The sequence below is a fragment of the Coturnix japonica genome, chromosome 20 (genome assembly GCF_001577835.2).
Source record: "Coturnix japonica isolate 7356 chromosome 20, Coturnix japonica 2.1, whole genome shotgun sequence".
NCBI lineage: Eukaryota > Metazoa > Chordata > Aves > Galliformes > Phasianidae > Coturnix > Coturnix japonica.
In genome coordinates this window covers 9,641,382-9,663,371 of record NC_029535.1, presented here as the reverse complement: position 1 = coordinate 9,663,371, position 21,990 = coordinate 9,641,382, and the positions used below count along the sequence as shown (strand labels likewise).

The window sequence follows — 21,990 nt, the reverse complement described above, 5'->3', positions numbered from 1 at the left end:
GAGCTATCGGAGCTGTGTCCAACAGGTGGGCAGCGTGGGCGCTTGCAGGTGCTGTGCTGAATGGGGAGGACGGGTCTGGGTGTGCACAGCAATCCTCACTGGGGCTGTGTTTTCTCCCATCTGACTTTTGGCATTCAGTGCAGGGATGTGTGTGCTCAGCTGGGACAGCAGTCTGTCCAGGTGCACTGCTTGTCCAGCTGGGCAGTGCTGCTGCTGGCTGCTCACCTATGGGGTGCTGGGGGGTACAGTGCAGCCAGCTGTGCTCTGCTCCAGGCACGGAGCCACTCTGCTTTCTTCTCCTTCTGGCTTGGAGTTGGTTCCTTTCAGACGTAGGCAGAGATTGTGTATGTAGTCAGGGCGGCGGGAAGCTGCCTTTGCTTTCACCTCCTCTGAGTTTGTTTTTAAAGGCAAATTAAAAGTATTGTGTTCACGTAGACAAGGCATGAAAATTCCGTTTTGGAAAAGAATTGCTGCAGAGCGAAACCGTTCTGGCTGTAAAAACCTCTTCCCTAAGGCGGACTTTGAGATTTTCTTTGCAATTAAAATTTCTTTGAAACTTGGACCAAAGATGATTTGGAGGAAAAGAAAAATAGGAAGGAAAAAAATAAAATAAAAAAAATCCTGAACTTTGAAAATACGTTTTTCCAAACGCTGCTTGTGTGAGAGCTTGAACAAATAACTCTTCCTCCCAGTGTGTCTGATAGCAGACAGTGGCTGCTGAGCATGAGAAGCCAAGAGGTTGTGAATAGCTCCTGCTCTGACAGTTGCCGCACTCTTTTATTGGAATTTCTCAAGGCGGCATCAAAGGGGACAATAATTAAACTGAACTTAAAAAGGAGGGAGAAAATGGGTGCTTAGTCACACGGCCCAGCATTGTTCATGTAGAAATTCCTTTAGGAAAACAACTTCACCTGAGCTGTGTGTGTGCAGGTTCCCCTCAGAAGAAAGGCAGAGGCTCAGGACAGAAGATGTGCAGAAAGGCACCTTGCCAAACCACATTGCCTGCATTTGGGATCAGTTCATCTGCTTTACAAAGGCCTTTCACTGCGTAAGTGAAAAGGCTTCTCTGGTTTTGAATCCCTTGGCCACTTATCTCCGGCATTTTTACGCACATTTATGCTGTGTGCCACCCAGATCAATATCTCCTGCCTTTTCTCTATTACTTGATTGGTAAAATGCATTGAGATTCTGGAAAGGGCACCAGAGTAGAGTGCGCCTCATGCATGAATGTATTCCAGCAGAGGGATGCTATGGGGCATTCCTGAGCTTGCACTGCTGACAGCCTCTCTAGCCTGCTGTTGCTTTCTGTGGCACCATTCAGACATATAATGTCCAGATTTATTTCATCAGAACATTGGACCTTGAATGGGATCTGGTATGGAATGGGGACTTGCAGTGCAGTGGCTATGACCATGGCCACTCTCAGTGTGGTTTGGCATCCCCCACCTTTGCTCTCACCTGTGATGATGCTCCTTATGGACTTTGAAATGCAAGTCATATATTCCAGCCAAAGGCACTTGCTCATTGTGGCAGTGGTACAGTAGTGGTACAGAGGGAATGGTGGTCCCCATTGTGCTCAATGTGCAGAGCACTTGTTCCTTATAGGGCTGAAACTGGTGAGTGCCCTGGCTGTGTTACTGTCCAGCCCACAGAGATGCTCTTAAAATACCTCTTGGAAGCCAGGGAGAAACCATGGGAAGATGTGAGCATGTGGGTGGGTGCTTGGGCTTGGCACACTGGTTACAGTTGGTGTTGCACTGAGGTGAATTGTCAGAGGTAGTATGTGGGATGCTGGTATGGGAGGTCCTTGCCTTTGGCCTGCTCTGGAGTTGGCACTATCTCATATCTGGTGAGGTTACTTCTTTCTTCCTTCTTCTCTGGATTTTGAGAAGTTCATAAAAGGAAAAAAAAAAACAAAAACACCAAAACCCACAAAAACACTATTTGCCTCATTTTGTCTTACAATATCCAGTAGAGAAAGTGAGCTCCAGAGAGCCTGAGTTCATATCTTAGCCGTAGGCCTAGAGATTATGAACCTTCTTAAAGCTTTGCAGCAAGCTTGCCGTTCTTGTGTTGCCTCCATATTCCAGACAGCAGTGTCAGCTGGTCCTGTGTCCCAGGAAGGGGAGCGTTAAGTGGCTTTGTATCCTGTTTAACAGGAGGAGCTGTGGTTACATGGCATGTGTGGAGCTGCAGGCAGTACGAGACAAGAATCTGATGGTAAATAACTGCAGACTTTTTGCTGCTCCGTCTCCCAGAGAAGTGTGGCTGGACCAGCATGCTGCCTGCTTGTGCTCAGGGATGCTGCCTCGCTCTGAGCTGGCACGAGTGTGGTCCTCAGAGCTGCTGTGCTGCTGCTTGCACATGGCCTCAGCTATTCTCTTGTGACTGAGGCAGCTGGTGAGTGTAGGTGGTGCTGGGCCCCATGCTGGGCTCCTGTTCTCTGTTGTCATCACTGCACGCAAGAGATGGCAGAGCTGTCCCACCGAGCTCCTGGGTAAGGACACATTTGTGCAGAGAGTGGAGAGCTCTGCATGTTGCTGGAGGTTTGCCCGTTGTTGGACAGGACTTCCAACCATGCTCTACTGCTGCTGCAGTGCTGCTGCATGTCTGGCTGTGCACTGGGAACCCTGCAGGAGCCTTTGTCTCTGCTGTCCTGAGCTGTCTCCGGGGGCTGCAGCTCTGCCTGCCAGGAGCAGCACTGTGAGCTGTGTCTGTGCTCTGTGTCCATATGCAGCCGCCTCTTGGTGCACCTTCCAATGCTCTTCTCTCTCCCATGTAGCAGCTATGTAGTGCCAAAGCTAATCAAGCCCCAGGGGCTGAGGCTGAGCTGTGCTTGCTGACCGGCTGCCTTCCTGCTGGAGCTGTTGCTGTCTGTTGTCCTTTGGGTTGGGAAGAGACAGAAGAAAGCTTAGGCTGTAGAGAGCTCCTGCCCTGTGCCTGGCAACTCTGCCTTCCAAGGGTGGAATGAGCAATGTCTGCCCATGCAGTGGAGCTGCAGCTGTGGCACAGCAGGTGCAGTGCTGGTGCAGTGGGTGATGCTTTGCTGTGGGGGGTAAGGAGCAGAGTGCTGCTGGTTACACATTAGTCTGGCAGAGAGTTGGGGGGAAGGGAGACTTTCCTGCCTTGTTGCATCCTTTGTAGCTGATTGTCAGCTGTGTGTTTTCTGCTGATCATAAGGGCTCATCTCAGGGGTGGTGCTGGTGTGTCAGTCCTTCTGACATGGCTGTGGGCAACAGCAGTGCTTGGAGCTCCTTGTGTGTTTACCTGGTGCTGGCTGGGTTGGCACACTCTGCTCTGGTGTGGCACTGCTGCAGAGCTGTGATGGAGCAGGCGGTGCTGCCTCTGCCTGTTGTTGTCTGTCCATGCCTTCCCCCTCCCCTGCCTGCTTTCCTTTGCACCGGGCTGCATTTGTAAAATGAAATAAATATTGACACGGACGGGATGCTATTCAATTTGTCCTGATCACTGGGCTGCGGTGAGTCCTGACAGAGCAGAGTGTAAAACATAAGCTCAGGATGTAATTTCTACTGTCAACATGATGTACAGTACGGCTGTGCCAAATATACACCGACAAACGGCACAAGCTCTTGCAGGGAGGAGAGGGGGAGCTGTGCTGATAATTGGGAAGTGGGGATGACGGAGCATCAATAGGAGAGGGGGCATGTTGGGGTGATGTGAGAGTCTGCCTGGCAGAGCAGGACCTGGGCACAAAGCCACATGAGTGCATGCACTTCTGTGCATCTGCAGGCTGCTCGGGGTGCTGTGCTGGGGCTGAGTGGCTGCAGAAAGTAGCAGCTCCCACTTTACTATTTGTGGCAGGAAGGAGAGGTACCTCCAGCTTTGTGGAGGCAGTGGTACAGGTTGCCCAGAGATGAGGTGGATGCCCTGTCTGCGCAGGCACTCAGGGCCAGGCTGGAGGGGTGTCCCTGATGACTGCAGGGGGGTTGGACCAGATGCCCTTTAAGGGTCCTTTCCAGTTCAAACCATTTTATGACTCTGCAATGTGGGGCTCTCAGGTACTTTGCCCCTGGAAGAGCTCTGTGGTGTGACAGCCAGAAGGAAAAATGTGCATTGACACAATGCTGGCCGTAGGCATGGCCTGAAGCTGTGACAGAAGAGGAAAAGATGAAAAATTTTGGGTAGGGTGTGAAAATCTTGTCTGTGGCAATGAACCTTGTCAGAGATGTGGCTCTGGGTATGTACTCTTAGGTGGCTCTGGGTACCAAGATCATAGGATCACAGAATGGCTGAGGTTGGATGGGACCTTGAAGATCAGACAGTTTCAATCCCCGTCATGAACTGGTTGCCCCACCACCACATCAGGCTGCCCAGGGCTCCATCTAACCTGGCCTTTAATGCCTTCAGGGATGGGACATTCCATCCAGGTCTGGAGCTCACAGTGGGGTGTGTCGAATCTGGGACCTGAGTGTGTGGGAGGTGCACTGGGACTGGGATGTGCTCTGCTATCGCCTGCAAACAGCTCAGCCGAACGGAGCTGAACTTTGTCAGTGTGAGACAGCCAGTAGCAAACCACAGTAGTTCAGGCATAGCTGTAAGATGAGAAATCTGTTAAATGTAAAACACAGCATAATGGCTGGGACTCGGAGCACAGTGTTGTGGTTCCCACAGCAACGGCAGCCCAGCCCATGCGCGCCCAGCGGGACTCTCCTCGTTGAGCCAGAGCTGCTCTACGGAGTGCTCAGATGCAACAGGGCTGAGCAAGTTGCCTTGGGAACTGTGGGCCAGCTCTGCCGGAGCCGTGCTGGCCCATTGCAGCATCTCCTACCCTTGCATATTCTGCCTTGCTTCAGTGTGTGCATTTAGCTTGTTCTTTCACTGCTTTGTTGATGCTGTTTTGGATTTAGTTGCTCAGGAGGTCTTCAGAACTGTTATGTCTGTAGTGCTATTGCTGCCTGGTGAGGCTTCTGCAGGGCATTAAGAATCACACCGTGCAGCCTGAATGGCCTCAGGGCATGGGGGGAGATGGCTGCAGCTGGTGATGGCCTCTCCCCAACGCTCTGCTTATGTGGCAGTCCTTGAGAACATGTACATACGCTGTAGTTCTGCTTCAAGCAGCTCTGTTGATCAGGTACAGTCTGTTTGTAAGAGGATTCTGGGCACATCTGGAGGCACTGCCTGCAGAGTAGCAAGAGGAGAGATGCTGGATTGGGTGTTCTTCCCATGCATATTGCATGTACCGGGTGCCGACCTGAAGCTGTTGCTCTGGCACAACTTCGGTCTGCTGACATCTCTCATTGTCGGGGGAACTCACTCAAAAATAGCTGCGGATTTCCCAGGTATGAGGAATTGGAGAGATGCTGTTTGTGGCAGCGACACTTTGTGTCTTGTTATTTGTATCTCCTCTGTATCCACGCAGGAATGATAGAAACAGATTTGTACGCACCCTGTTACTTTGTCAATCTCTGTTCTTGAATCCTGCTGCAGGTGGGGCAGCTCCTTCACATCCGTGTTTGGCCCACGAAGGGAGCAGTCGCTTTATGCTGTCAGACTCCTAACGGTGGGAGGGAACAAGTCAGCCCATCACCCATCCACAGATCATCCTACTCCCCTGGATGTAGTCTGCCTTGTAAAATGCTTCGTGGTGTTTGTTTATAGGGATTCCTGCCCTTTACGTTGGCAGGAATAACCTGACCTCGTGGGGCAGCGGCTGCGAGAGGGAGCTCTGCCATCTCTGCCGACCTTATGGGGCCACTGTGAATATGTCTGAATAACAAACAGGCTGGCAGGGCAGAGAGGCAGAGAGGAATGTTAGTGCTTCTGCACCGTGGCTCCTAACAAAAAGATACACTGGGGACTCTGTGCTTCTTGGAGCGTGAAGTGCACAGGGCTTGCACGTGGGAGAGCTGATATGTGCATGTGTGCACGGAATATGGCATGTGTACATTGAGGGAAACCTGGCACGTGTAGACCCAAATGAGGCACAAATATGGATAGAGAGGAGTGATGGCTTGAGAACTCTGAGCTGTGTGTGTGAAATATGAGTGAGCCCTTGTGTGCAAATGTGTTTGTATGCATTGCCTGACACACTGTGCACGAACCAGGAGTAGGCAGCGCTGAATGATGCCTGGCACTTCCTTGGGTCAGCAGCTCTGTGCTTCTCAGTGCTTGTCTGGACAGGGAACTGTAGAACTGACCATATGCCTCCTTGGATGCTGTAGGGAACCTGCTCTGTAGGTGCAGTCACAGTAGGGAAATGGCAAGGAACAGCTATGGTGATATTTGCTGGCTGCCCCTTCTCTAGGCTGCTTGGGCTGTTTGGAGTCCTGCAGGGGGCTGTGCAGGGCATGGGTCCAGGCAGCTGCTCAGTGCCCTTCCCTGGGGAGCAGATAGCAATACCTGGAGCCTCGCATGTGTGGTCCAGGATGGATCCCCCTTTCTGTCCATCTACGTTCCCTCTGCTATTTAGAGTAACAGATGGCAAGAGATTAACTCCTCCAACCAGTGAAGATGAGCATGTTTCGTGCCTGGCGGGTGTTGAGGAGCTCTGGTGGAAGCTCAGGGTGTTGGTGGAGGGAGGGATGGGTGCTGCATGCCTATCCCTGACCCTTATCAAGCTTGCTCTCTCACTGAGTGCTCTTGTTTTTTATTCTTACCACCTCATTTATGGCTTGAAGCTTACTCCAGAGGTTTTTCTTTTTTCTTTCTTTTTTCTTTTTTTTCTTTTTTTTCTTTTTTTTTTTTTTTTCCCCTAAATTGGCTTTAACATCATCCAGCTGATGAATCCTTGAACAGCTGCCTTTCTCCAAACCCACTGGCAGAGAAATGAGGTGCCAGGAGCACAGGGCTGGTGGCAGGGGCTGGAGAGCCAGCAGCTCCCACTGGCAGGGCTCTGCCAGCTTCCCTCCAGCAGGACCGGTGGGGTTGGGCACTGCAGTGGGACACCCAATGTGGGGGGGGAAGGGGGAGGTACCAACTGAGGGCACAGGGGCAGTGGGAGGCATGGAGCCCCACTCTTGCAAAAGCACTAACACTTGGCCTTTTCCAGGCTCCCAGAGATGCTGCTGTCTGCCCTACACCTCTCTGCATGAGCTGGCAGAGGATGGAAGCGACTGGCGTCGGCTGGGCCAAGGATCCTTCACCAGGTGCTGGGATATCACCCCTCTGAAGACAGGATTTACAAATGGGCTCATGAGCAGCGTCTGCAACACAGAACCCTGTGCTGCTGGACCCCTCATGCAGTGCTGCGGGACTGCCATGGGACAAACAGAGGCTGCCTGCAGCACCTCATCCACTTAAATCCTCTGTGAACCTTTCCATGGAGAAGCTGTGCTGTGCTCCCTGTGGATGCTGGTCCAGGGCAGCGGTGTGTTGTGTGTGGCTTTGGAGCTGCCTGCCTGCAGGGAGGGCACCAAGCTATTTGTGACCCCGCTCTCGGGCACGGCTGTTGCAGCTGATCCCAGAGCCGTGCAACCTGTCCCCAGGGACAAATGCAAGCTGCCAGACTCTTCTCTGGAGACGCAGGAGCCGCCTGCAAGGCACCAGTGCTGAATGCTCTTGAACTAGCAGCAGGCGGCCCAGGACACCTGTAGTTGCAGACAAGACCACAGCCAGCTGGAACAGGAGGTGTCCAGCTGCAGGATGTAGCATGCTGCAGGGATGGACACACTGCAGTGACCAGTGAGTCCCACGCTGCCAGTGTTGACTTTACTCCTCCTCTTCCCATAAAGATGCCAGTTGCCTGTCCGAAATCTGCAGCTCATGCGGCCTCCTAGAGTGCGATGGCAAAGGGTCTGCAGGGCTGCTGCTGGACCATGCTGTTGCTGCTCTGTGCCATCCAGGAGCTGGGGGCCTGGGCCATGCACACCACGGCGGAGGGTCCTGGCCTGGGGCAGCCGGGGGATCCCACACTGCTGGCCAGCGGGCGAGTGAAGCGCGGCTGGGTCTGGAACCAGTTCTTTGTGGTGGAGGAGTACACGGGCACGGAGCCATTGTACGTGGGGAAGGTAAGGCAACCCTGCGTCTCCCTGGGGCTGGCCAAGCCTGTGCAGAGCAGGGTGTGATGTAGCATGGCTGAGCCTGGTGAGGTGAACTGGCACTGCTAGAGCAGTAGCCAGGGCATGGACTGGAATGGCAGGAGCCTGGCTCTACAAACAGCACAGCTTGGGATGGTCAGTTCCTTGTCCTGTAGCCATCTCAGCATGGGGATGGTGTGCTGGCTGTGTTTCCTCACCCCTCCCTGGGGTTCCCTGGTGGTCCTGGAAGGACTGTGCTGTTGGATCTGTGAGCTGCAGCTGTTTCTATGCTAATCATCTGAGCAGACCGAGGCTGGCAGTGGGGATGCCCTACTGTGGCCATGGCATGGAAATCCTGGGGCCAGGATGAGGTTAGTGTGGGGCCTTGGTGTCCTGTGGTCATCTGCCTTGGGGTTGCTGTACTTTATCCTTCTCAGAGCTGTGCAGAGGGTGCCCTGTTGTTCCCAAGAGCTGGAAGCATGTCATCTGTGTTCTGATGAAAGAGCAGCACTGGCTGCTGGGCCCAGCCCAGGGTAGAGCTGCTCCTATGGGGGCATGGGCTCTCCCCAAAGGAAAACACCCAAGCAAGAGCTCCTGCAGCAGGGCTGTCTGATGGCTTTGGCTGTCAGGTTATGAGTCTGGAGGAGGCTCGAAAATGGGCTTTTTGGCTGGAGGCCAGGTGGAATTTCAGCCATGATTTGTGTCCATTTCAGCAGACACTTGAAAGCCGCACTCCTCTGCTGTGACGCTCGATGCGGTTACAGTTAATTCACAGCTCCCCTGGGAGGTGACTCGAAGCATCAGGCCCTGTCAAACTCCAGAGGTAGCCTAGCAACGGCCTCATCTCCAAAATGAACCCAGGAACCTAAAACTAACCCATTTTACAGCCCCTTTCACATCATTCAATGCATCACTCGTCCTGCTTAGAACGAGCAGCCGGGCTGTGCTGGGAACAATTCCCTTTTGGTGATGCTCCCTGGGGCCAAAAGCAGCCAGAGCCCAGAGATGGGAGACACCGATGCCCACTGATAAGGCTGTGCTGGGGGATCACAGTGCCCATGGGATGCTCCCTCCATGGATGCTCCTCGCACACCTTTGTGTGCTTTTCCAAAGGCCGATCCCATTTCCCTGAAATCTGGGTTCTCCAGCTAATCCTTCCTCTGAACTGTAATTTCCCCCGAGGCTGCTGTCAGTTTGATGTGGATTTCTTTGTTTTATTATTATTTTTTTTTTAAATAGAATTATGGGGTCAGCACTAGTTACAAACTTCTGCGTGTGGACAGATCTATTTTAGATAGAGGAGAGGATTAAAGGGGGAAAAAAGCAGATTTAATTAAGTTGCTAATATTTAAAGAAAATTGATGAACTCGGGCTTTATGAGTTGGAGCAAACAAAGTGCGCCTTTATTACGGGCTAGTTTTTATTTGATTTTCTTTCTTTTCCAGCCCCAGAGTCATTTTTTATTTGTGTATCTGTGCTTTCTGTTTAATCGCTTTTAATAAGGAATGTGCACCTCTGTTCACATTTAATTTCGATTTAATTATTAGCAAGTAATTAATGGCTCTGTGAAATTCCTGGGTTTGGTTCTTCAGGATGAGGGAACTGTTTTCCCATAGAACAAATGGGAGCAATGGGACACATGGGTGCACCGGTGGCTGTGGCATTGCTGTCCCTGCACTGAGCATAGGGGGGACCCCCAAGAGGGTGCCCATGACACACAGTACAGCCCAGAGCTCCCAGGAGAGGTGCAGCAGTGCTGTGGGATCTGCTCTGCTGCATTCCCCCTGATGTCTGTAGTCAGTTTTCCAGCCCTCCCCCATTAGTTGTTGTTTAGCCAAGCAGCACAGATTTAGGTCTTTTAATCTTCCCTTGTAAATCAATCTGTATGGCCCCTTGAGCCCGAGCTCCATTTTTCTTCCTTGCTCTCCTGTTTGCGGGGATGCTGGTGTCTGCTCCAAGCAGTCAGCAGTGAGCAAATATGTAAAGAGGATGTGCTGGGAGCTCAGCATGGTGCTGGATGGTTGATCTCTGCCCTAATTATTAATCACCAGCCTGGTGTTCAGCAGGAAAGCTCAGCTTTCTGCTACCTGCGCTGAGCAGAACAGGTGCAACTTTGTCAGAAAGGCTCAATTGCTAACAGGGTGTAATAATGAACTTCAGGGATATTAATAACATGGAGGGGTTGATGAATGCCCCACAGCCGGAGGGGTGTGTGGGGATCTAGGAAAGGATGCTCTGTGCACCAGCCCTAAAGGTGCTCTGATCCCCATGGAGCTGTGGTTGGAAGTTGTGGGGTTCCCCTTGGTGCTGTGGGACCCCCACTGGCAATGGAAGACACCTATTGGTGCTGTGGGATCCCCATTGGCAGTGGAAGTTCCCTATTGGCAATGTGAAACTCCCATTGACACTACAGGGCTCACAGCCATGCTTTAAGCAAAGGTCTGAGTGCTGGGGGTGCCTGGGGAGCTCCTTCAGATAGGAAGCAATACAGTAATGTATGAAATGCATTGAGTTGTCCAATGTGCAGGCACCTCACTCATGAAATAAATATAGAAACTGTATCTAACAAGACAAATATAATGAAGGCATCATAAAAAAAAAAAAAAAGAAAAAGAGAGAAAAGAAAAAAGAGGCAGCTCTGGTATAAATTCTTGCTGGTAGAGCTGTGTGTCTGAAAGGTGGATTATAGAACTGCAGTTTGGAAGATTGAATGGCCCATAAACATTTTCATATTTCATTAGCCGATTAATGGGCAGCTTTTTTTCTTCTTCTCCTTTTTTTTCTTTTTTTCTTTTTTTTTCTTCTTTTTTTGAGTTGGTGGGAGAACTTTGCTGATTCTAAGCAGAAATTGCAGGGAGCAAATGAAGACGACTGATGAAACCTTGCAGGTCCCTGTCCTGTTATGGATTGTCCCAATTAACGCCCGTGCTGCTCTCTGTCAAGATGCATTCTGCCTGTCCAGTTACTGTTAATAGATTTCTCATAAGTGGCTAGATTGTAAAAACCTCATAACTCAGCTTAATGCCACCAATAAAATTATCTCTGGACGTCTGGCCTGGATTCCAGTCAGCTCCCGGTCCAGGAGGAGCTTCTGTTTACCCTTTCTTTTCCTAATTTCAAACGTTGTCTTAATTAGAAAATGAAACGGAGACTGGCTACAAAAAGCACCTTCCCCAGGGTCTGTTTTTCATTCAGCACAGCTCGTCTCGCCTCATTTCACTGCAGGCTTTGCCCAAAAGCAATGTCTGGCAGCATCAGCTCTGCCATGAGGCTCCCCAACCCCAACCTGAGCTGCATTCCTACCCTGTTTGCTGCACAGCCTGGGAGAAATGGCCTTGTGTTGCATCCTGAGTCCCTGCCATGGGGTAACATCTTTTTAGGGGGCTGATGGTGAGTTCTCCTTCCCATACATCTCCTGGCCTCGCCGTGGCAAGGTCTGTCACTTGGTCTGTGGTGTGGGTGGGTACCGGCAGTGTTTGGGTCCTGCTGAGCTCACAGTGGCAGAAGCAGAACTGATGGTGCTGAGTGTTGTGCCCTCCCATGTGCAGCATCCCCTTTGCTCTGTGTTCTGGTGGTGGCAGAGGGGAGCAGACACAGGGCTCCTCATCCCAACCTGCTCCTACCCTCTGCTCTTTCCCTGGCAGATCCATTCGGACTCGGATGAGGGGGACGGCTCCATCAAGTACACCATCTCTGGGGAGGGCGCGGGGACCATCTTCCTCATTGATGAGATCACAGGTGACATCCACGCCACCGAACGCCTGGACCGGGAGCAGAAAACCTTCTACACACTGCGGGCTCAGGCCCGTGACAGGCAGACTGACCAGCTGCTGGAACCCGAGTCTGAGTTCATCATCAAGGTGCAGGACATCAACGACAGTGAGCCACGCTTCCTGGAGGGGCCCTACATCGGCAGCGTGGCTGAGCTGTCCCCCATTGGTAGGTGTCCTGATGGGTGAGAATCCTCCAATTCTGCCACTAAACCCTGAGCCTGCCATACCCCACAAACCAGGCTGCAAATCACAAGGATTCCCACTGAGAGCAGAGCTGAGAAGCCGAGAGGGACAAATAAATAAGGTAGCTTAAGAAAAAACAAGTGAATAAATCCTCTGAGCTGATTGCCAGCCTGTGGCTGGGCGCTCAGCCCCAGCCCTAAGCTGTGCCCTGGGGATGGGCCAGGGAGATGCCAGATGCCCTGGTTTTGTTCAGCACTCAGATCCTGGGTGCTGTGGGCAGGGGTAGGAATGAGCCCTTAGGAGCCAAGGAGCCCATGGCTACCTGTGCTCTGGATTAGCCCAAGGTCCTGCTGTGCCTCAGCAGCTGCTCTTGCTGTCTCCCCCTGCGCTCAGAGCCCTGTGACTGCCTCTCCGTCCCCTTCAACACCCCTGGGCAGTGCTGCTGCACCCTCTTGCCCACTTTCTGGTTTCTCTCCCGCATTGCTGAAGTCAGGGAATTCATTTCCAATGTAATAGAGGTGGTTTTCTCCATACTACCGCTGGCCTGCTCCCCCAGCTCCCCACTGACTGTCAGCTTGGTGCTGTGCTCAGCTGTAGGTGGGGTGTGTGCCATGAGCATCCATCGTCAGGGATGGCAGCGGGGCAGTGAGCTGCACTCCCCTGAGTGCTGGGAGGGACACGGGGAGAGGATGCAGCACTGCTTGAGCTGGGGGTGGCTGTAGATGTGCAGGAGCTGCTGCCTGGGTGACTGTTGGTGGATGGGGAGCAGACACTCCTGAAGCACCCCGGGCTCTCCATCCTCTTCCATTTACCTGCACTAATCCTCTTCTGAGTCAGATGGTGACCCCTTGAACCGCAGCCATGTGCTCCTGGCGCAATGAAAGGCAGCATGAGAGCAGGAGGCATCCCGTTCCCAAGGGGAAGAAATAAATTAATCTATTTTGCTTGAACTACTTTTAAAAAGCAAAGAATCCTCAGCTCTGAGTATTAGACAAGGATCCCAATTCTTTAAAAAACGCTAACAATTACGGAGCTGCCTGATCACAGACTGATGTGAACAAGACATATCAAAGGAGACAGTTTCTATGCGAAATTGGAGATCAGAGCAAGAAAGAATCACGGTTTCACAACATGAAAGGAGGCGATTCCTGCAAATTAAAATACTCAGAAGTTAAAAGTAAAGAGAAGTGCTGTGAACGGCGTGGGATGTGCTTCCAAGCTGCATGCTCAGAGCAGGGGGAGCTGGAGCCGAGAGCTTATTGGGCTGAAGTCTGTCTGCCTGTGGTAGCCTCCGAGCCCTCTGCAGCCTGGCCAGCCCAGGAGGTGGAAGGGCTCCTTCTCAGCAGCCCAGCGAACAAGCAGGGATTGCTTCACACAGCACCTTGTGGTGCTGCTACAAGTTCCATCACTGGGCATGGAGCTGCACAGAACATGCCTTGCTGCTGTTCTGTGTGTGGATGAAGGCATCCCCCTGTAGTGGCCAAGCGGGGTCAGGAAGGCTGGGTGGCTGGAATTGGCTGTGACATCAAGGTCAAAGGCTGGAGACCTGCTGGCAGTGCTTGTCCATTGCTCTGTTTCCCTGGATGACCTGTGTCCCTAATTCAGCTGCATTCTGCTAGGATGAGTCAGCCCCAGGGAGCAGGGCTGCTCTTCATCTCAGGTGTGGTTTGCAGGGAGCTGCTTTTCATTCCCCATCTCTGCCACTCTGCAGCCCAACCTAAGAAGTGAAGGGTGACCCCTTCTTGCTCTCCTGGACCTCCCTGGGGCTCATGCTGAAGGCTGGCCACGTGGGTGGCTTTGCTCTTACCAGCAGCAGCAATCAGCTGCAGCTCCCTGCCAGAAGCACAGTCCCAGCTCCCAGAGGTGGGTCCCTTCCTGGAGCATAAAGAGAAGTAAAACAAATACGGTCAGATCCGCTCTGTGACAGCAGGAACAGATCAAAGGACATTATTTGCATAATGAAGGAGTACTAATTGGGAGGGAAAGTCATTTGACTTCCCGGTGCCTAAGAGGGAATAACGAATAATGAGGGAATTGCACAAACTCCTGTGCAGCACCTGGGAGCGCTCGCATTGGCCCCATGTTCTGTTCCTGCACAGAGCTCAGCCCTGAGGCTGCATCCCCTGCTGGGCACCGCCCCCCCCCCCCCGTGCCCCCGGCGCAGCCCCCCCCCCCCCCCCCAGTGCCCATCACCCCCCAAAGGACTGAGCTGAGCCAAGTCAGTCTTGAAGGAGCTGCAGAGGAGGTAGGATGGACCCAACTGACTGCTGGGGAGCGGCAGGAGTTTCACCTTGTAGCAGGAGATGCTAAAATTAGCTGTGTTCTCCATGAGCTCCCTGGGGTCTGCTTAACAGCTGTCTGCCGCACACAGGTATGAGCCCAAATCCATACTGCCTCCTGCAAGACATCTCTGCTGCACAGAGCGGGTGGCGTAGCCCAGAGCTGGCTTTTGGGCTGGGTAGAAAGCATGGTGGTAAATGTGGATGCTTCCATCAGAACAGCTCTCCTCCGTCGATGCATTTTGCTTTCATTTCTCTGTGTAGCGCCAAGATTAGAGATGATTTGGCTGTGCAGACAGGAACTCGGGGTCAAACCCTGGCTCCATCACAAAGCTGGCTGAATGCAAAACTGATTACTGTGAAGAGAAATTGTTTAATCTCCACACTAGAAGCAGAGGAAAAGACTTTGTTTAACGTGCAGCCAGAACACTTGCAGGCAGTCTGATGGGTTTTTCTTAATAGAAAATGCTCAAAACGCTTTTGTGCATCTGGCAGAGGCTGGGGCAGCAAGTGAGCGTGTGCTGAGGATTGCACTGCCCTGCAAGCTGTGAATGGTATTGTTGGTAGAATCAGGGTTTCCCTTGATTCCAGGCCTCCAGGTCACTCAGATGGAACTGCTGCCCCCTGGCATCCATCCAGGGTGCATGGCTCTGCAGGATGAGGTGCTTACCACAGGGTCAGAAATCTGCTATCATATGTTGAGCACTGTTGTGGGTAGTGCTGTGCCTGGAGAGCAGGGTTGGGTGCTGCTGGAGGTGGACCCTCACAGATATCCTTCCTGAGGGCTGTCTGTAGGTGAGATTAGCAGCTTCTTCCTCATTTCAGTCGCCTTTGAGGACCTCAGATTCTTTGTTCCCAAGGCCATTCTCATGTCCTGAGTCCCGCTTCTGTCAAATTGAACATGATGTCAAATTACAGCCATCTCAGGGACAGCTGGAGTGAAGCACCCAGTTTAGTGAGACAGCGTTGGAAATCAATAACTTAATTGCAGACATTTGATGGACTTTTATCCAATTTATGGTCCTTCTGCCCTGCTACGTGTGGAGCATGACGACACAGTTCAGTGCCTGGCTCTGGGCAGGCAATAGCTCTTCCTCCCCTGCAGCTACCCTAAAATGTGAGATGACTGCTGGGAGCAAAGCTACTTGCTGATCTGGAGAGCACGTCCTGCCCTAAGGTGGCCCATATTCCCATCCACCTCTCGCTCTGTGGGACAAGAGGGGCAGTATTACTGGATGTCCTCTGATCACGCTCTAAGAAATCCACATCTCTCCAGTTTTTGTTCTCATCCCTGCTGCAGGCACCTCTGTGATGCAGGTGATGGCCTCTGATGCTGATGACCCCACATATGGGAGCAGTGCCCGTATCGTCTACAGCGTGTTGGAGGGCGAGCAGCACTTCACTGTGGACAGCAAAACAGGTGAGCAGCACCCAGGGAGCTGCAGGGAGCCTCACCCTGGGGGTTCAATGCATGTCTGCACTGTGAGCAGCTGGCTGAGCATTGGTATGGGCAGCAATGATGGGGGGAAACTGCAGCTACAACTGCACCACCCCCTTCCCAGCCTGCACCAACCGCAGAGCGAGTGCACCCATGGGCATGTAAAAGCTGGGAAAGGTTTAAGTACTACCAGAGGGGCCTTACCAAAGGCCACGTTGTTATCGCCGGGGCTTTGATTAAAGGTAACACTTCAAATTAAGGAGCGGTTTATAAATGCTCTATTAATATTTAATGAAAGAACAGTAGAAGCTGCTCCGTTCCTTAATAACTTATAATAGAGCCCGTTGTAAAATGCATCTCTAATAAATCCCTAGCAGATGATGCTCTGACATACTGGTTAGAGTAGACCATAACCAGGAGATGTTGGGGTATATATTCTCCTTGCCTCCCAGGAGTGTGACTCTCATTACCCTTAATGGGAACCTTGCAAGCTTTCTAAGGAGGGAAGACACTCAAATGCTAATAAGAGATATTTAAGGTACAAAGCATGCAGTAAAGAACCTTCAGTTTAATGAAAAATTGTCAAAAGATGAGAGCACCGAGCAGCTGCAGCTCCGTTTTGAAAGCTGGGCTGCAAAGTGCCCCCACCCTGGCTGCCTTCTCTCCCACATCTTCTTGGTTTTCCTTTTATTTGCGAGGAGACAACGAGCTAAACACTGAGAACTCAAGTGTGTGTGGGATCCTGCTAGTCTGAGACAGCTTTGTGTGAGTGGAGGCTGAGAATGGGGCTGCTGGAATGGAGAGGGACCACTGGGAGCAAAATGCACAAGCCGGGACGTGCAGAGGCTCAGCTCCCTGCAACAACATTAATGCTGCAGTATTAAGGCATAAAGTAAAATGCGCCCTGTGGGACTGTGGTGAGAATTAATGTCACTCCAGGAGTCCAAGCTTCTGGATTCCTTGACTTTTTGTGTCTTAACTCTCAAGCTGGCTGTTCATACACTGGCTGTTTCATACACTGGCAGGGTTGATTTACGGTTCTGCCTGCGATTCATAAGAGCAAAACTGCTGACAGCCTGCAGCAGCCATCCTCAGCTCTATGGCAGTGCAGCCCTGTGCCCCTCTGCCAGCAGTGCCATGTGTGGCTGTGCTGCTGGAGGAGGCAGGGGCAGGGCTGGCTGTGCTGAGCAGGGAGCGATCTCTGCGTCTGCCTTTGGCACCAGCCAGGAGCTGGATCATCCTTCTGGTGAACCCCATTCTGCCCCCTCTCTGAACTTGGAAAGGTTTTATTGCTCCAATGGGAGTCCTGCCCTGCCCGCTATGGGTGGCCAGGCTTCTTCCCTGAGCATAAGATTTAATTATCCGTAGCAGAAGCATCACTCTTCAAAGCCACCATTGTTATTAATGGCCATAAAAAGAACCATAAAAACCTGGAATGTTACATTTCTCATAATATACGATAATGAAGAGCAATTTGTTTTCCCTGTTTGGTTTCGACCTCCTTCTCCACCTTTCCTTGCAGTTCCACACACACCTGTGCTCCCTCATGCCCTGCTTAAGGCAATGGTGCTGGCACCGCTGCCTGGGTAGCTATGGGTGATCCAGGGGACAGGGAGCAACCAGCCCACAGCAGGGGGTTGGAGCTGGGTGGTCTTTAAACTCCAACCTAAGCCATTCTATGACTCTTTCCAGCTCCACTTCTCCTTTTCTTCTTTGTCTTTGCATTGTACTTCACACTGGGGGGTGTTATGTGTATGGGTGTGATTTGCTCACTTGGATACAGGATGCAAACTGTGTGTATGTAGTTCTGTTTGTCTCCTGTTCCTGGGTGTTACCAGCATTAGCATTCTGCTGGTGTTTTGGACTTGACAGAGCTTTCAAAGGCAGGACCTAACCTGCCAGTATGCCAGCAGAGCATACTATGCTCAGCCCTACAGCTCACTAAGGCCTGAAATCCTGTGTCTTGTGTTGGAAGCCTTTTTGGAGGGAGACAAGCAGGAGCCTGAAGGTGTTTGTTATATTTAGGCTTTGTGCTGCCTTCCCTATTCACCCTCAGTGTGCCAGTAGGGTGCTGCTGATCTTCACGTGCTCTTTATCACTCCGAGCTGCATTGCACTGCTTTGTGGCAGCGGTGTTCCTCTTGGAGGAGGCTGCAGCTGGTGCACACACTGTGCTTTGCTGCTGCTCTTGGGACATGGTCACTTCTGCTGTCACACTGAGGGTGTTGGCTCTCAGCATGCTGCAGACTTTGCAGGGATATTGGCTGTCATAGAACGATGCTCTGGGTGACATTCCTGGCCTTGTGTTGTTTGTTGCTTCCCTAAAAGCTCAGCTTAGGAGAGTGTATGTGCATCTTGTTCTTTATTGGAAATAAGAAGCCGTTCTTAAAATCTGTCATTCTGCTGCACACAGAGAAAAAACAGAAGGACTCTGAAGGCTAATTGGAATGCAGTCTGGCATTTCTTATTACTTAAAACAACTCCTGAGTTAGAGCCTGTCTCCTTATTTGGAGGCTCAGCCAGAGAGGGCTCAGAGGTCCTCGAGCCAGGGAGAACAGGACGAGAAATACTGTCCTGCTGGGAGGAAGTTTGTTTTATTGCGTGTAGTCATGAGTTGTTTCATCCTTAGCTGCCAGCACTGTTGCTTGGAGATCTCTGGAGACCACAGGCTTGGTCCTGGGGTAGTGCTGGTGGGGTGGGAGCTGAGCTGCTGGGAGCATGGGGAGCTGTTCTGATGAGCTGTCACTGTGATGCGGCGGTGGGAGGCAGAATGTGTTTCTCTGCTGCTCTTGCCAGTTTGTTAACAATGCTTCTTGGTGCCTGGGAACACAGATACCAGGATGCGCCTGTCTCTGTGCTCTCGTGGGTTTCAGCAGGTTCATGCCTCAATCCCAGAAGATTATACACCGCAGCTGTGCACAGGGAAGAGGAGCAGGCTATTATGATAGAACTGGTGAGGCAGTGTCACAGGCTGCTCAGAGATGAGGTGGGTGCCCCATCCCTGCAGGCACTCAGGTCAGGCTGGGGGGCTCTGAGCACTGATGAAGCTGTGGGTGTCTCTGCACACTGCTGGGAGTTGGGCCGGATGGCCTTTAAGGGTCTCTTCCAACTCAAGCCATCCTATAACTCTTGGGGTCTGTAAAAGAGCCACCTGTGGGCTGATTCTATGAAGTTGAAAGTTTCCTCCTTGTCTGGGAATGTGGACATCTGAGCTAAAAGCATTTGAGAGCAGAGAAAAGCCCGTAAAGGTAGGATTCCTGGAAGATACTTTACCTGCTGAGTGCTTTGCCCTGCTTTGTTTCTGTCACCCAAATAGTGTCTGCTATTGAGCAGATTTGGTGCAATTTATGCGATGCTGCAAGTGTCCCCTTGCTTTGTAATTACACTGATTAATCTGGATCATGCTGGAAAGCCACATGTGCCTTGTACCAGAGGGTATGCCACCATGTGTCTGTATTATTCAACTATAACAGATGCTGACAAGAACTGGGGAGATGAAGCGAGCTGGAGATTGTTCTTGCTGTGTTGGCAGAGTTTGGGAAGGAGAACGTTTGGCAGTTTCTCTGGCTGGAAAGAAGGTGAATTTGTGGATCTTAGGAGATGACAGTGAGGTTTTTCCATGTTCTGTCTGCAGCAGCACAGGTCCCTTTCTCTTCTGTCTGTGCACCCATAGAAGGGCTCTGCTGCTGTCTCTTAGTGCTACTGTGTGCATGGCAGGCAGCCCGGACTTGTTCCCCACTGGAACGAGTGACCTTGGTGGTGTTCTGGGAAGCCGAGCTCTTTCCTCCCATCTTACACAGGGTACTCTGGGCTGTGTCATTACAAGCAGCTCAGTTAAGTCATTACCGCCTTGGTGAATACATGAGCTTTTTCTCTCTCATCCCAATTCATCACCTTTGTGCTGACATGAATCATTTTCATTATAAAATGCTTCAGACCCCGTTAATTAACAGAATTGCTTGAATTTCAGTGAGATAGTGCTTGCCCAGAAATAATGGCTTTATATTCATAGCAAAGACAGGGGAGGCCCATAAACATGACCAGCTGAGGCCAGCCCTGTGCAGAAGAGCTGGGATGTGTCCTGCCAGGAGCTGTGCTCTGTGCTTCTGACCTGTGTGCTCATATGGAGAATGGGCCTTGGTGAGGCAGCAACAGGAGGGCTGAGGCTTACCCCTGTGTGGTAGTAGGCAGAAGCTGGAAGTGCCCAAGGAATAGGGGACAAGGCAGAGCCCTCTTTTTCAGATGGCTGAAGATGGTGACAGTTCAGGCAATGACAGAACTGAAATGACAGAAGGACTGGGGAGAACTGAGTGAGATTGTGCCTGTCCGTGAGAGCCGGGGAGCTGCAAGCATCTGAAATGGCAGTGATGCCTTTATAATAAATCCTAACAACGATAATTGTTGGAATAATTGCTAGTTTGAGAAAGCAAGGAGAGAGAAACGTCTACAGAACAGCATTGCCAGCTACTGCTGCACCCATCATGTCATGCAGAGGAGAAAAATAGATCCTTTCTTCCTTTCAGCTCGGTGCCATTTGACTGCCATTGTGCCACACCACCGGCAGCTCCTTTTGTGACCTGTCCGCTGCTGTCAGGAGGTCGGGCCCCATAGCTGCAGGCAGCACAGGGCATGGCTGGGCATCTGCCATTCGGGCTTGGGTAAACCTGAGCAAAGGAGGATGTGCAGGGCTGGCAGTAATGGGCAGTAAAGCCAATAGTTAATCAGAAAAGCCTGGAAGAGAGCAATTACAAAAACAGAAAGCAGTGTCTAAGTCTGTGGAATGTTACGAAACTGAGCTGGAGGGGATTTTAAGCTGCTCTGGGCTGCTGCTGGGATAGTGGGGCTGGGAATGCGCCGCTAATGACCTTGTACTCATGTACACATGCTTGTGTGCCCCTGGTGCCACCTCAGGGCAAGAGTCGGTTCTTTCTTTCTTTCATTCTCAAAATGTTTCTCTGTGCTTTGTTTCCATGTAAATGAAACATGTGGGCTGACATAGAAAGTCATAACTTCTGCTTTCACTGTGTTTTTTGGGCTTCGCTACTCTTTCCTTCTTGCTTTACATCACTGTATGTTTTAGTCCAGGTCATTTTCCCATGCTCAGATTATTGAAAGCTTGAAAAGACTTTTTATGCGATGAAATCTAGAAGGCAAAAAGAAGCACCAACACACTGTGCATTCTGTTTGGCTTTGCCTCAAGTGTGCTCTCAGTCCCCTGACACTGGCAGCTTCCCTGGTCTCCCAATTTAGAGACACTTTTTAAAGACCCATTTGGAAATGAGGGGGGTCTGTGCACCTCAATGTGTGAGGGGGGATGGAGGTCAGGCGGATGGACAGCTCTGCCCCACATCCCTCCTGCACTGCTCTGCAGCAGCCGCTCCTCCCATGGCTGCGAGCTGTGCTCATCCTCCTGTGGCTCCTGTCGGAGCAGATAAGGATAAGTGGACTGCTGCAGATCGGTGCCAAAGGGGCTTTGTGACTCAGCAGGGGCTTTTACACAGCGTTCCTCCACACAGCATGCAGCTGGCCCCCAATAATCCATCACCCTGCTCCTGGCTTCCCCAAAGGGAAACGGACCTCCTCCAAATTTGGTGCTATGAAGGTTAGTTAAGTGTTGGAGTTGCTGTATGAGCAGAGGCTGGGAGATCTAGCTGGTCCCATTTGGAGCTCCAGGTTGCTCTAGGTAACCCCAGCAACCTCTCCCAACCTCACCTGTTCTGTGACTGCAGATGCTCTGCCATGTGCCTGCACTCACTCTACTGCCCTTTTCCAGGTGTGATCCGAACAGCTGTGGCTGACCTGGACCGTGAGACACAGGACCGGTACGAGGTGGTGATCCGTGCGACAGACATGGCAGGACAGCTGGGAGGGCTGTCAGGGTCCACAACAGTCAACATCACGCTCACTGATGTCAATGACAACCCACCCAGATTTCCACAGAGTAAGTCCTGCTCGTGTTGTTGGGCTCCTGGCACAGCCTGGTGTGTGGCTGCAGACTGAGCCGGTCCTGCTGCTCTGGATGTTTGCATTGCAGCAGCACAGCACTGCAGAATGCACAGCAGTGTGCCTGGCTCTGAGTGTGTCCCTGCCTAGCGACCCCATGGGGGGATTCCCTCAGCTGAGGGTGTTGCAGCTGGAGGTGGCTCAGCTCTTTAGCTGCTACTCCTAGAAATTAGAAATGGCAATGTTTGCCAAGAATTGGACAACGCTGCTGTGCAAGGGAGAAAAATCACCCCTTTCCTTACCTGGCTCTTTGAAGAATTAGCTTTCCCCAGTTCTCTTCTTGCAGCCTGTTTTTGGCTGGGGTTTGTTTTTCTCAGGACATTCTGAACTACAGATATC

General features: G+C 51.6%; 1 protein-coding gene across 1 annotated transcript in view; it reads left to right on the top strand.

Annotated features, from left to right (window-relative positions):
* The window catches only part of CDH22 (cadherin 22), a 56,199-nt gene that overhangs the window by 13,685 nt on the left and 20,524 nt on the right, over positions 1-21,990 (top strand). The window contains exons 2-5 of the mRNA XM_015882098.2: positions 7,010-7,967; positions 11,621-11,915; positions 15,512-15,631; positions 21,422-21,589. Of these exons, the coding sequence (XP_015737584.1) occupies positions 7,743-7,967; positions 11,621-11,915; positions 15,512-15,631; positions 21,422-21,589 (808 nt within the window). The 5' untranslated portion in view covers positions 7,010-7,742. The remainder of the gene's footprint in view (positions 1-7,009; positions 7,968-11,620; positions 11,916-15,511; positions 15,632-21,421; positions 21,590-21,990) is intronic.